Source organism: Mobula birostris, unplaced genomic scaffold (assembly GCF_030028105.1).
Source record: "Mobula birostris isolate sMobBir1 unplaced genomic scaffold, sMobBir1.hap1 scaffold_2601, whole genome shotgun sequence".
In the NCBI taxonomy this organism is placed as follows: domain Eukaryota; kingdom Metazoa; phylum Chordata; class Chondrichthyes; order Myliobatiformes; family Myliobatidae; genus Mobula; species Mobula birostris.
This window is the reverse complement of record NW_027275652.1, coordinates 1660-13679: the sequence shown is the minus strand read 5'-3', so window position 1 is coordinate 13679 and position 12020 is coordinate 1660. Positions and strand designations below refer to the sequence as shown.

The window sequence follows — 12020 nt, the reverse complement described above, 5'->3', positions numbered from 1 at the left end:
GTGGTCCGTCTGTGGACAGGGACACGGATAGGAGAGGTTTAGAGGGATACGGTGGTCCGTCTGTGGACAGGGACACGGATAGGAGAGGTTTAGAGGGATACGGTGGTCCGTCTGTGGAAGGAGCTGCCAGAGGAAGTGGTCGAGGCAGGTACGTTAACGACACTCGGACAGGGACACGGACAGGAGAGGTTTAGAGGGATACGGTGGTCCGTCTGTGGACAGGGACACGGATAGGAGAGGTTCAGAGGGATACGGTGGTCCGTCTGTGGACAGGGACACGGATAGGAGAGGTTTAGAGGGATACGGTGGTCCGTCTGTGGACAGGGACACGGATAGGAGAGGTTTAGAGGGATACGGTGGTCCGTCTGTGGACAGGGACACGGATAGGAGAGGTTTAGAGGGATACGGTGGTCCGTCTGTGGACAGGGACATGGATAGGAGAGGTTCAGAGGGATACGGTGGTCCGTCTGTGGACAGGGACACGGATAGGAGAGGTTTAGAGGGATACGGTGGTCCGTCTGTGGACAGGGACACGGATAGGAGAGGTTTAGAGGGATACGGTGGTCCGTCTGTGGACAGGGACACGGATAGGAGAGGTTTAGAGGGATACGGTGGTCCGTCTGTGGACAGGGATACGGATAGGAGAGGTTTAGAGGGATACGGTGGTCCGTCTGTGGACAGGGACACGGATAGGAGAGGTTTAGAGGGATACGGTGGTCCGTCTGTGGACAGGGACACGGGTAGGAGAGGTTTAGAGGGATACGGTGGTCCGTCTGTGGACAGGGACACGGATAGGAGAGGTTTAGAGGGATACAGTGGTCCGTCTGTGGACAGGGACACGGATAGGAGAGGTTTAGAGGGATACGGTGGTCCGTCTGTGGACAGAGACACGGGTAGGAGAGGTTTAGAGGGATACGGTGGTCCGTCTGTGGACAGGGACACGGATAGGAGAGGTTTAGAGGGATACAGTGGTCCGTCTGTGGACAGGGACACGGATAGGAGAGGTTTAGAGGGATACGGTGGTCCGTCTGTGGACAGGGACACGGATAGGAGAGGTTTAGAGGGATACGGTGGTCCGTCTGTGGACAGGGACGCGGATAGGAGAGGTTCGGAGGGATACGGTGGTCCGTCTGTGGACAGGGACACGGATAGGAGAGGTTTAGAGGGATACGGTGGTCCGTCTGTGGACAGGGACGCGGATAGGAGAGGTTCGGAGGGATACGGTGGTCCGTCTGTGGACAGGGACACGGATAGGAGAGGTTTAGAGGGATACGGTGGTCCGTCTGTGGACAGGGACACGGATAGGAGAGGTTTAGAGGGATACGGTGGTCCGTCTGTGGACAGAGACACGGGTAGGAGAGGTTTAGAGGGATACGGTGGTCCGTCTGTGGACAGGGACACGGATAGGAGAGGTTTAGAGGGATACAGTGGTCCGTCTGTGGACAGGGACACGGATAGGAGAGGTTTAGAGGGATACGGTGGTCCGTCTGTGGACAGAGACACGGGTAGGAGAGGTTTAGAGGGATACGGTGGTCCGTCTGTGGACAGGGACACGGATAGGAGAGGTTTAGAGGGATACAGTGGTCCGTCTGTGGACAGGGACACGGATAGGAGAGGTTTAGAGGGATACGGTGGTCCGTCTGTGGACAGGGACACGGATAGGAGAGGTTTAGAGGGATACGGTGGTCCGTCTGTGGACAGGGACGCGGATAGGAGAGGTTCGGAGGGATACGGTGGTCCGTCTGTGGACAGGGACACGGATAGGAGAGGTTTAGAGGGATACGGTGGTCCGTCTGTGGACAGGGACACGGATAAGAAAGGTTCGGAGGGATACGGTGGTCCGTCTGTGGACAGGGACACGGATAGGAGAGGTTTAGAGGGATACGGTGGTCCGTCTGTGGACAGGGACGCGGATAGGAGAGGTTTAGAGGGATACGGTGGTCCGTCTGTGGACAGGGACGCGGATAGGAGAGGTTTAGAGGGATACGGTGGTCCGTCTGTGGACAGGGACGCGGATAGGAGAGGTTTAGAGGGATACGGTGGTCGGTCTGTGGACAGGGACACGGATAGGAGAGGTTTAGAGGGATACGGTGGTCCGTCTGTGGACAGGGACACGGATAGGAGAGGTTTAGAGGGATACGGTGGTCCGTCTGTGGACAGGGACACGGATAGGAGAGGTTTAGAGGGATACGGTGGTCCGTCTGTGGACAGGGACACGGATAGGAGAGGTTTAGAGGGATACGGTGGTCCGTCTGTGGACAGGGACACGGATAGGAGAGGTTTGGAGGGATACGGTGGTCCGTCTGTGGACAGGGACACGGATAGGAGAGGTTTAGAGGGATACGGTGGTCCGTCTGTGGACAGGGACACGGATAGGAGAGGTTTAGAGGGATACGGTGGTCCGTCTGTGGACAGGGACACGGATAGGAGAGGTTCGGAGGGATACGGTAGTCCGTCTGTGGACAGGGACACGGATAGGAGAGGTTTAGAGGGATACGGTGGTCGGTCTGTGGACAGGGACACGGGTAGGAGAGGTTTAGAGGGATACGGTGGTCCGTCTGTGGACAGGGACACGGATAGGAGAGGTTTAGAGGGATACGGTGGTCCGTCTGTGGACAGGGACACGGACAGGGAAGGTTTAGAGGGATACGGTGGTCCGTCTGTGGAAGGAGCTGCCGGGGGAAGGGGGTCGAGGCAGGTACATTAACGACACTCGGACAGGGACACGGACAGGAGAGGTTTAGAGGGATACGGTGGTCCGTCTGTGGACAGGGACATGGATAGGAGAGGTTCAGAGGGATACGGTGGTCCGTCTGTGGACAGGGACACGGATAGGAGAGGTTTAGAGGGATACGGTGGTCCGTCTGTGGACAGGGACACGGATAGGAGAGGTTTAGAGGGATACGGTGGTCCGTCTGTGGACAGGGACACGGATAGGAGAGGTTTAGAGGGATACGGTGGTCCGTCTGTGGACAGGGACACGGATAGGAGAGGTTTAGAGGGATACGGTGGTCCGTCTGTGGACAGGGACACGGATAGGAGAGGTTTAGAGGGATACGGTGGTCCGTCTGTGGACAGGGACACGGATAGGAGAGGTTCAGAGGGATACGGTGGTCCGTCTGTGGACAGGGACACGGATAGGAGAGGTTTAGAGGGATACGGTGGTCCGTCTGTGGACAGGGACACGGATAGGAGAGGTTCAGAGGGATACGGTGGTCCGTCTGTGGACAGGGACACGGATAGGAGAGGTTTAGAGGGATACGGTGGTCCGTCTGTGGACAGGGACACGGATAGGAGAGGTTTAGAGGGATACGGTGGTCCGTCTGTGGACAGGGACACGGATAGGAGAGGTTTAGAGGGATACGGTGGTCCGTCTGTGGACAGGGACACGGATAGGAGAGGTTTAGAGGGATACGGTGGTCCGTCTGTGGACAGGGACACGGATAGGAGAGGTTTAGAGGGATACGGTGGTCCGTCTGTGGAAGGAGCTGCCGGGGGAAGGGGGTCGAGGCAGGTACATTAACGACACTCGGACAGGGACACGGATAGGAGAGGTTTGGAGCAGGGTGTGTCAACCGGGGTTCTGAGAGAGAGACCGTGGTTGGAAGAATAAAACATAGTTTTTCGAACTCCGTTGAACCCCAGCGTTCGCTTTGCTGGGGAGTGACCAAGCCGTTACCAATCTCGTCAGGCGTCTGTGAGCGCTGTATTGCCCGGAGGGGAGGACGGTCGGGTGATAATCGGTGAGCACCGCATTGCACGGAGGGCAGGCAGAACCTTGAGTTCATTTTCGGACGTGACGTCAGCCCCTCCCTCCCGAATTCCACCCACCCCGCCAAACCTCCCCTTACCCTCAGCCGACCGACATCTGGGAGCCAAAAAACTACCGGTGCAGTAGGAAATTGGAGGGAAGCTTTCGTCCGGAAGAAAAAAAATTAAATCGCAATTTCGGCCTCACAGGAATTCATCCGGTTTGCCCGATGAGGTTTTAAAATTTTTGAAGGGGAGATAAGCAAAATTTAACTACGCCAACACAAGGAAATCTGCAGATGCTGGAAATTCAAGCAACACACATCAAAGTTGCTGGCGAACGCAGCAGGCCAGGCAGCATCTCTAGGAAGAGGTACAGTCGACGTTTCGGACCGAGACCCGTCGTCAGGACTAACTGAGGGAAGAGTGAGTAAGAGATTTGAAAGCGGGAGGGTTATGGGGGATCCAAAATGATAGGAGAAGACAGGAGGGGGAGGGATGGAGCCAGGAGCTGGACAGGTGACTGGCAAAGGGGATACGAGAGGATCATGGGGCAGGAGGCCCAGGCTTAATTACCTGTTTTTTTTTGCTTCCAAGAAAGGTCGGTAAAAAGTTCGCTCTCTGCTCAAAAGAGCGTTGGTGATTTTTTTGCGGGGAGGAATGTTGTTACCTGCTGATCACGCTGAAATACGGGGAGCTTTAGATTCACTAATTCTTTTTACGCGGGGGTTCCCGGCCTGGAAAATCAAGAGTTCCTTCCGGGGCAAAAGAGGTTGGGAGAGGCCGGGTTAGAGGGGACAGGACAAACAGGGGCAGAGGGGGATCGTCTTGAATGGGTGTGCGGGACGGCGCAGGGAAGAGGGGTCGATGGGCCTGGCTCCCTGCTGTGAAATTAGGCGGCCGACGGCCTGCTACGCCAACTGGAAGGCACCGGAACAGAACAGGCGAACAGCCAGCTCGACCCGGCTCCCTAATATCGAGGATTTAATTCCCCCTCCTTCCTTCTGACTTACTCTTCCTCCCTTTCACACACACACACTCTCTCTCTCTCATCCTCTCAGTCTGCCTGTCTCTCTTTCCGTCCTACTCTATCTCCCTCCGTGTCTCTCTCTCTCTCTCTCTCTCTCTCTCTCTCTCTCTCTCTCTTTCTCCCCCCCCCCTCTCCTTCCCTCCTTCCCTACCAGTTCCATCCTGGATGCGGAGCACAAAGTATCGGCTCGAGTCTGTGACGCTCTCCAGCGCGATCCCAGGGTACGTGTCGATGGGGGCTTCGGCGAACAGTTCCCCTGTATCACAGAGAGAGCAGGCGGTCAGCGGGAGGGCCGGAGTGGGGTGGGGGGTAATGGGGGGGGAGAGGCGGCTGCTCCCCCGGGTGTAACCAGGCTCTCTCCGCGCCCCTCCCCCACTTGTCCCCACGCACGCCTCGCCGATCCACCCTCCGGTGGGGAGGGGGCTTGTCGTCACCCCAGGGGACGGACAGCGGGGAAACCCCGCCACGATCGGCCTCCGACCCTCTTCCACCTTCGCCACCCTCCCCTCGGAGACCCCTGGCCCCCTCGCAGTCAAAAGGGACGACGGGGCGGGGGGGGGGGAAAGGGTCACAGAAGGAGGGAGTTTTGTTTAACGTTAAAATTATTATTTAGAGGCACCCGTTAGTCTTGTGAGACCACAGATTTGCTCCTTGGAAGGTTTCCATGACGCAGGGCCTGGGCAAGGATTGTACGGAAGACCGGCAGTTGCCCATACTGCAAGTCTCCCCTCTCCACGCCACCGATGTTGTCCAAGGGAAGGGCACTAGGACCCACGCGGTGTCGCCGCAGAGCAATGCGTGGTTAAGTGCCTCGCTCAAGGACACAACACGCTGCCCCAGCCAAGGCTCGAACTGGCGACCTTCAGATCACTAGACGAACGCCTTAACCACTTGGCCACGTGCCAACACTATTATTAATAAAATTATTATTAACAGCAATATAAAAAAGCTAACAATTAAACTGCTCATTAAACATATGTGTATGCACGTATAACATATATTACTATTTTATATAAACGTGCAGGTATATAAATATTGTCCAGTCAGTGCTGCCCTCCAGTGGCGGGTTGATGGTATTGCAAGCTGGGCAGCCAGGAACTCTGAAACTTGGTCTAAAATCTGTCTTCTTGTGCGAATTGTGTTTGTTTTTATCTTTTCCTTCTCGTTCTTTCATATGTTTTTTGCAGCTGGGCTCCCGAGGAACGAACTGCACTCAGCCCATAAGCCTCCATTCTTTTCCTGTCCATATATCTATCCAATTTAACTTTAAACGACAACATCGAACCTGCCTCGACCACTTCTCGTTCCACACAGCTACCACTCTCTGAGTAAAGAAGTTCCCCCTCGTGTTACCCCTAAACTTTTGCCCTTTAACTCTCAACTCATGTCCTCTTGTTTGAATCGCCCCCACTCTCAATGGAAAAAACCTATCCACGTCAATTCTATCAATCCCCCTCATAATTTTAAATACCTCTATCAAGTCCCCCCTCAACCTTCTACGCTCCAGAGAATAAAGACCCGACTTGTTCAACCTTTCTCTGTAACTTAGGAGATGAAACCCAGGTAACATTCTAGTAAATCTTCTCTGTACTCTCTCAATTTTGTTGACATCTTTCCTCTCCGATACAGGCTCCCGAGCTCCATCCTCTGCCCAGCGCCTTCGACCTGTCCCCGGCCGCCGAAACACGCAAAGCCGAGGATTTCGGGGCCTTCTGCACCGGAGATTCCGGTTACCACACAGTAGCAGCGGCAGCCAAGCGGGCATTTCAGAAGTTTTCCAGATGTTGCCCCGCGCTCTCACGTCCGTCTCCATCAAATCAGGATTGTGCACGGTCCCCTACCTGACAGATAACAGATATTCATCACCGGAGAGGCCGCGCGCGCTGCCCTCGTGCCGCCATCTTCTCACCCGGGTACAGAACATAGCAAAAATGAGACAACGTTTTCCAGAACCATACTATATGGTTAGGCACTTGAGGGCCCGTAAGTAGGTCAACGAAACGAAGTCCGTCGTCCTCGACCTCAAGGGATAGCCACAATGACGATATAGTTAGTAGAGAAACGAAGAAGTAAGGGCCCGATCTTATGAAACAGTCTGTGGCGCAAAGTTGGACCTCACTGGTAAGTCGATCGTCCACCATCGACCTCCTCCGACCGTCGCCGCCCTTCAGACCCACGCTCCGAGTCCACCCCGTCCGGCGGGCTACCAACTCCCTCCATTCGCGTCTTCTCCCCGGCCGAAGACCGCGAAAAGTCTCCTTCCTGATCCACAGGGCGGAGCAACAAAATCCTGGTTGGCCAACGTGCACAACCACAATCCTGTTATCTCCAGCCACAACCCAAACATTGCTGCTACAGAGAAAACGCTATTCCCTCAGCAGTGAAACAGTACAGCGAAGCCATTTCACTAGCAACTGAATCTCCACAGCGTGTTACATAATATAAATATAAATTATGGGAAGTTCACGTCGACAGATGCGCCGGGCTGTCCGCACCGCCCTCTGCAGAGCCCTGCGATCGAGGGAGGTACGGTTCCCGTACCAGGCAGTGATGCAGCCAGTCAGGATGCTCTCAGTTGTGCCCCTGCAGAAAGTTCTGAGGATTTCAGGGCCCATATCAAACTTCCAGGAAAAATTCGAGGTGAAAGAGATGCTGCCGGTGCCTTTTTCACCCACACGGCCGGTGCGTACAGACCACGCGAGATCTTCGGTGATGTTTACGCCGAGGAACTTGAAGCTGTTCACCCTCTCAACCGCCGAGCCATTGATGCCAATAGGGGTTTGCCCGTCTCCGATCCCCCTGTCGTCCACGACCAGCTCCTTCGTTCGTGCGACGTTGAGGGAGAGGTTGTTTTCTTGACGCCGCCGCGTCACAGAGATGATTTCTTCCCCGCGGGCCACCTCGTTATCGTTTTGAGACGAGGCCGATCGGTGTAGTGTCGTCGGCAGATTTAATCAGCAGATCGGAGCCGTGGGGGGCCACACGGTCGTGGGGCATACAGGGGGTAAAGGAGGTACACAGTACGCAGCCCTGATAAGCATCAGGAACTAAGATGCGGGTTTCTAGCAATGGGTGGGCGGCCGGAGATAGGAAAGGAGGTGTAAGGCTCTCCTTCTCTCCGCTAGCCTGCAGGTCACCCTTGGGGAAGGTTTAAGCCAAAACTAACTCAGCTAGCTAACCTCCCCCACACCACCAACGCCCCCCCCCCGCCCCCGATCCAACCACTTCTTTCAAAAACTTTGCCAAGAACAATCATGGTTGCCTCCGTCATATGACACGGCACGCAGTGATGATGTCATGCCTCACGGCAAGTAATGATGATGATTACAGATTTGTAGTCCTGGTAGAGTTCTAAGTTGCTTTCTGTTTCTTGCAAATACCTAATGTGTCACTTAATTAAACAGCAGTTTGAACATAGAACAGAGAATAGTACAGCACAGTACAGGCCCTTTGGCCCACAATGTTGTGCTGACCCTCAAACCCTGCCTCCCATATAACCCCCCACCTTTAATTCCTCCATATACCTGTCTAGTAGTCTCTTAATCTTCACTAGTGTATCTCCCTCCACCACTGACTCAGGCAGTGCATTCCACGCACCAACCACTCTCTGAGTAAAAAACCTTCCTCTAATATCCCCCTTCAACTTCCCACCCCATACCTTAAAGCCATGTCCCCTTGTACTGAGCAGTGGTGCCCTGGGGAAGAGGCGCTGGCTATCCACTCTATCTATTCCTCTTATTATCTTGTACACCTCTATCACGTCTCCTCTCATCCTCCTTCTCTCCAAAGAGTAAAGCCCTAGCTCCCTTAATCTCTGATCATAATGCATACTCTCTAAGCCAGGCAGCATCCTGGTAAATCTCCTCTGTACCCTTTCCAATGCTTCCACATCCTTCCTATAGTGAGACGACCAGAACTGGACACAGTACTCCAAGTGTGGCCTATCCAGAGTTTTATAGAGCTGCATCATTACATCACGACTCTTAAACTCTATCCTTTGACTTATGAAAGCTAACCCCCCATAAGCCTTCTTAAGCTTTGGCATCTTAAAACCTTTTGAACAACCTCCAGGAAACTTCTGGGGCGGCCGATCAACTGAGCCAAGACGCACTGGTCGCAATGGGTCCCAATTAACCGGAATCGGCTGTATACTGCCAATTGAATCAAATCCAATCAAATGTAATTATCATTCGAGCACACGTGGGCACAGCTGATCGAGACAAAGTGCAAAACGTACACAGCACATTCAAGACAGCGAGAAAAAAGGTCATGCAAAAAACTCATATATTGTATAACTTCCACAATGTATTACCTTATATATAGCAAAACCGTAAAATAATCGTATGAAAAACGTATAAAACTAAAAGGAATTGTCATTATATCACACGCAAACACAAGGAAATCTGCAGATGCTGGAAATTCAAGCAACACACATCAAAGTTGCTGGTGAACGCAGCAGGCCAGGCAGCATCTCTAGGAAGAGGTACAGTCCACGTTTCGGGCCGAGACCCGTCGTCAGGACGAACTGAAGGAAGAGTGAGCAAGAGATTTGAAAGTGGGAGGGGGAGGGGGAGATCCAAAATGATCGGAGAAGACAGGAGGGGGAGGGATGGAGCCAAGAGCTGGACAGGAAAATTGACTTCTCAAACTTCCGCTAATGCCCCACCTCCCCCTCGCACCCCATCCGTTATTTATTTTTATACACACATTCTTTCTCTCTCTGGCCTTTTTCTCCCTCTGTCCCTCTCACTATACCCCTTGCCCATCCTCTGGGTCCCCCCCCCCTTTTCCTTCTTCCCGGACCTCCTGTCCCATGATCCTCTCGTATCCCTTTTGCCAATCACCTGTCCAGCTCTTGGCTCCATCCCTCCCCCTCCTGTCTTCTCCTATCATTTTGGATCTCCCCCTCCCCCTCCCACTTTCAAATCCCTTACTCACTCTTCCTTCAGTTAGTCCTGACGAAGGGTCTTGGCCTGAAACGTCGACTGCACCTCTTCCTGCAGATGCTGTCTGGCCTGCTGCGTTCACTTGTCTTTATATTATACAGAGGAAGGTAAATGCAGGATTAGCATTCATTCCCAGAGGACCAGAACAGGAAAGCAAGGAGGCAAGGTTGAAACTTTATAAGGCACTGGGGAGGCCCAACTTGGGAGTACTCTGAGCAGTTTTGTGCCCCTGATCCCAGAAAGGATGTGCTGAGACCAGGCAGGGTCCAGAGCAGGTTCACGAGAAAGATGCCAGGGAGGAAAGGGTTAACACAGGAGGAGCATTCTTGTTGGCTCCGGGCCCAAACTCGCTGGAGTTTAGAAGAGTACGAGCTGGACGATTTCATTGAAACCTGGCCTCGACAGAGTGGATGTGGAGAGGATGTTTCCTGTAGTGGGGGAGTCTAGGACCAGAGGACACAGATAGAGTGGATGTGGAGAGGATGTTTCCTGTAGTGGGGCAGTCTGGGACCAGAGGACACAGATAGAGTGGATGTGGAGAGGATATTTCCTGTAGTGGGGGAGTCTAGGACCAGAGGACCCAGATAGAGTGGATGTGGAGAGGATGTTTCCTGTAGTGGGGGGAGTCTAGGACCAGAGGACACAGATAGGGTGGATGTGGAGAGGATGTTTCCTGTAGTGGGGGAGTCTCGGACCAGAGGACACAGATAGAGTGGATGTGGAGAGGATGTTTCCGAAAGTGGGGGAGTCTAGGACCAGAGGACACAGATAGAGTGGATGTGGAGAGGATGTTTCCTATAGTGGGGGAGTCTAGGACCAGAGGACACAGATAGGGTGGATGTGGAGAGGATGTTTCCTGTAGTGGGGGAGTCTAGGACCAGAGGACACAGATAGAGTGGATGTGGAGAGGATGTTTCCTATTGTGAGGGAGTCTAGGACCAGAGGACACAGATAGAGTGGATGTGGAGAGGATGTTTCCTATTGTGGGGGAGTCTAGGACCAGAGGACACAGATAGAGTGGATGTGAAGAGGATGTTTCCTGTAGTGGGGGAGTCTCGGACCAGAGGACACAGATAGAGTGGATGTGGGGAGGATGTTTCCTACAGTGCGGGAGTCTGGGACCAGAGGACACAGCCTCAGACTGGAGGGGCATCCATGTAGAACGGAGATGAGGAGTAGGGTGGGTGAATCTGTGGAATGTGTTACTAGAGACGGTTGTGGGATTCAGGCTTGGAGAAGCCAGAAGGAGTGAGAACGATTCGACTTCCTTCCTTCAACGAGTCGGGAGCTACAGGTGATTTGAAAGTGTCGGCGATCGCCTTGAATGTTCCAATGATGACGAAGATTTGGAGGGCAGATACACCTGCCCCTTCGACTACACGCCGCGCGCACATCCCAACCGGAGCGCGGAGCGGGGGGGAGGGAGGGGGGGAAGGGAATCACGACCTGCCCGTCCCCCCTGCCAGAGACCGACCTCCACCGTACACGACCGCCCCTCCCTCCCTGTGCGGGGGGATTACGGGTCGGACACTCACCGGTCATCCTGTCCTCCAGCCGGACGCAGACCAGGTCCCCCCTGCCGGTCATCCGCAGGCGGCCTGTCCAGTCGGGCCGGTCCAGGTTCCAGTCCGAGGCCCTGTGGGCCGAGAGGGGCGGGGAGAGGGTGTCACGAAGGGGCTCTCCTCCCTCCCCCAAACGCTCCGCGGCCGCTCCCTCCCTCTCCTCCTGTAGCCCCGCCCCTCTCAAAGTAGCCCCACCCTCTCCCCCTGTAGCCCCGCCCCTCGCAGAGTAGCCCCTCCCTCTCCCCCTGTAGCCCCGCCCCTCTCAGAGTAGCCCCACCCTCTCCCCCTGTAGCCCCGCCCCTCTCAGAGTAGCCCCACCCTCTCCCCCTGTAGCCCCGCCCCTCTCAGAGTAGCCCCACCCTCTCCCCCTGTAGCCCCGCCCCTCTCAGAGTAGCCCCACCCTCTCCCCCTGTAGCCCCGCCTCTCGCAGAGTAGCCCCACCCTCTCCCCCTGTAGCCCCGCCCCTGGCAGAGTAGCCCCTCCCTCTCCCTATATAGCCCCGCCCCTCGCAGAGTAGCCCCTCCCTCTCCCCCTGTAGCCCCGCCCCTCGCAGAGTAGCTCCTCCCTCTCCCCATGTAGCCCCGCCCCTCTCAAAGTAGCCCCACCCTCTCCCCTGTAGCCCCGCCCCTCTCAGAGTAGCCCCACCCTCTCCCCCTGTAGCCCCGCCCCTCTCAGAGTAGCCCCACCCTCTCCCCCTGTAGCCCCGCCCCTCTCAGAGTAGCCCCACCCTCT

The 12020-nt window shown here is 55.0% G+C and overlaps 1 protein-coding gene across 1 annotated transcript in view; it reads right to left on the bottom strand.

Moving 5' to 3' along the window:
* LOC140192776 (adaptin ear-binding coat-associated protein 2-like) overlaps positions 1–11451 on the bottom strand; it is a gene marked incomplete at its 5' end in the record, with an annotated part of 42498 nt that extends 31047 nt beyond the window's left edge. Inside the window, 2 exons of the mRNA XM_072250262.1 lie at positions 4932–5036; positions 11262–11451. Coding sequence (XP_072106363.1) covers positions 4932–5036; positions 11262–11451 — 295 coding nt within the window. The remainder of the gene's footprint in view (positions 1–4931; positions 5037–11261) is intronic.
* Positions 11452–12020: the final 569 nt, after the last annotated feature.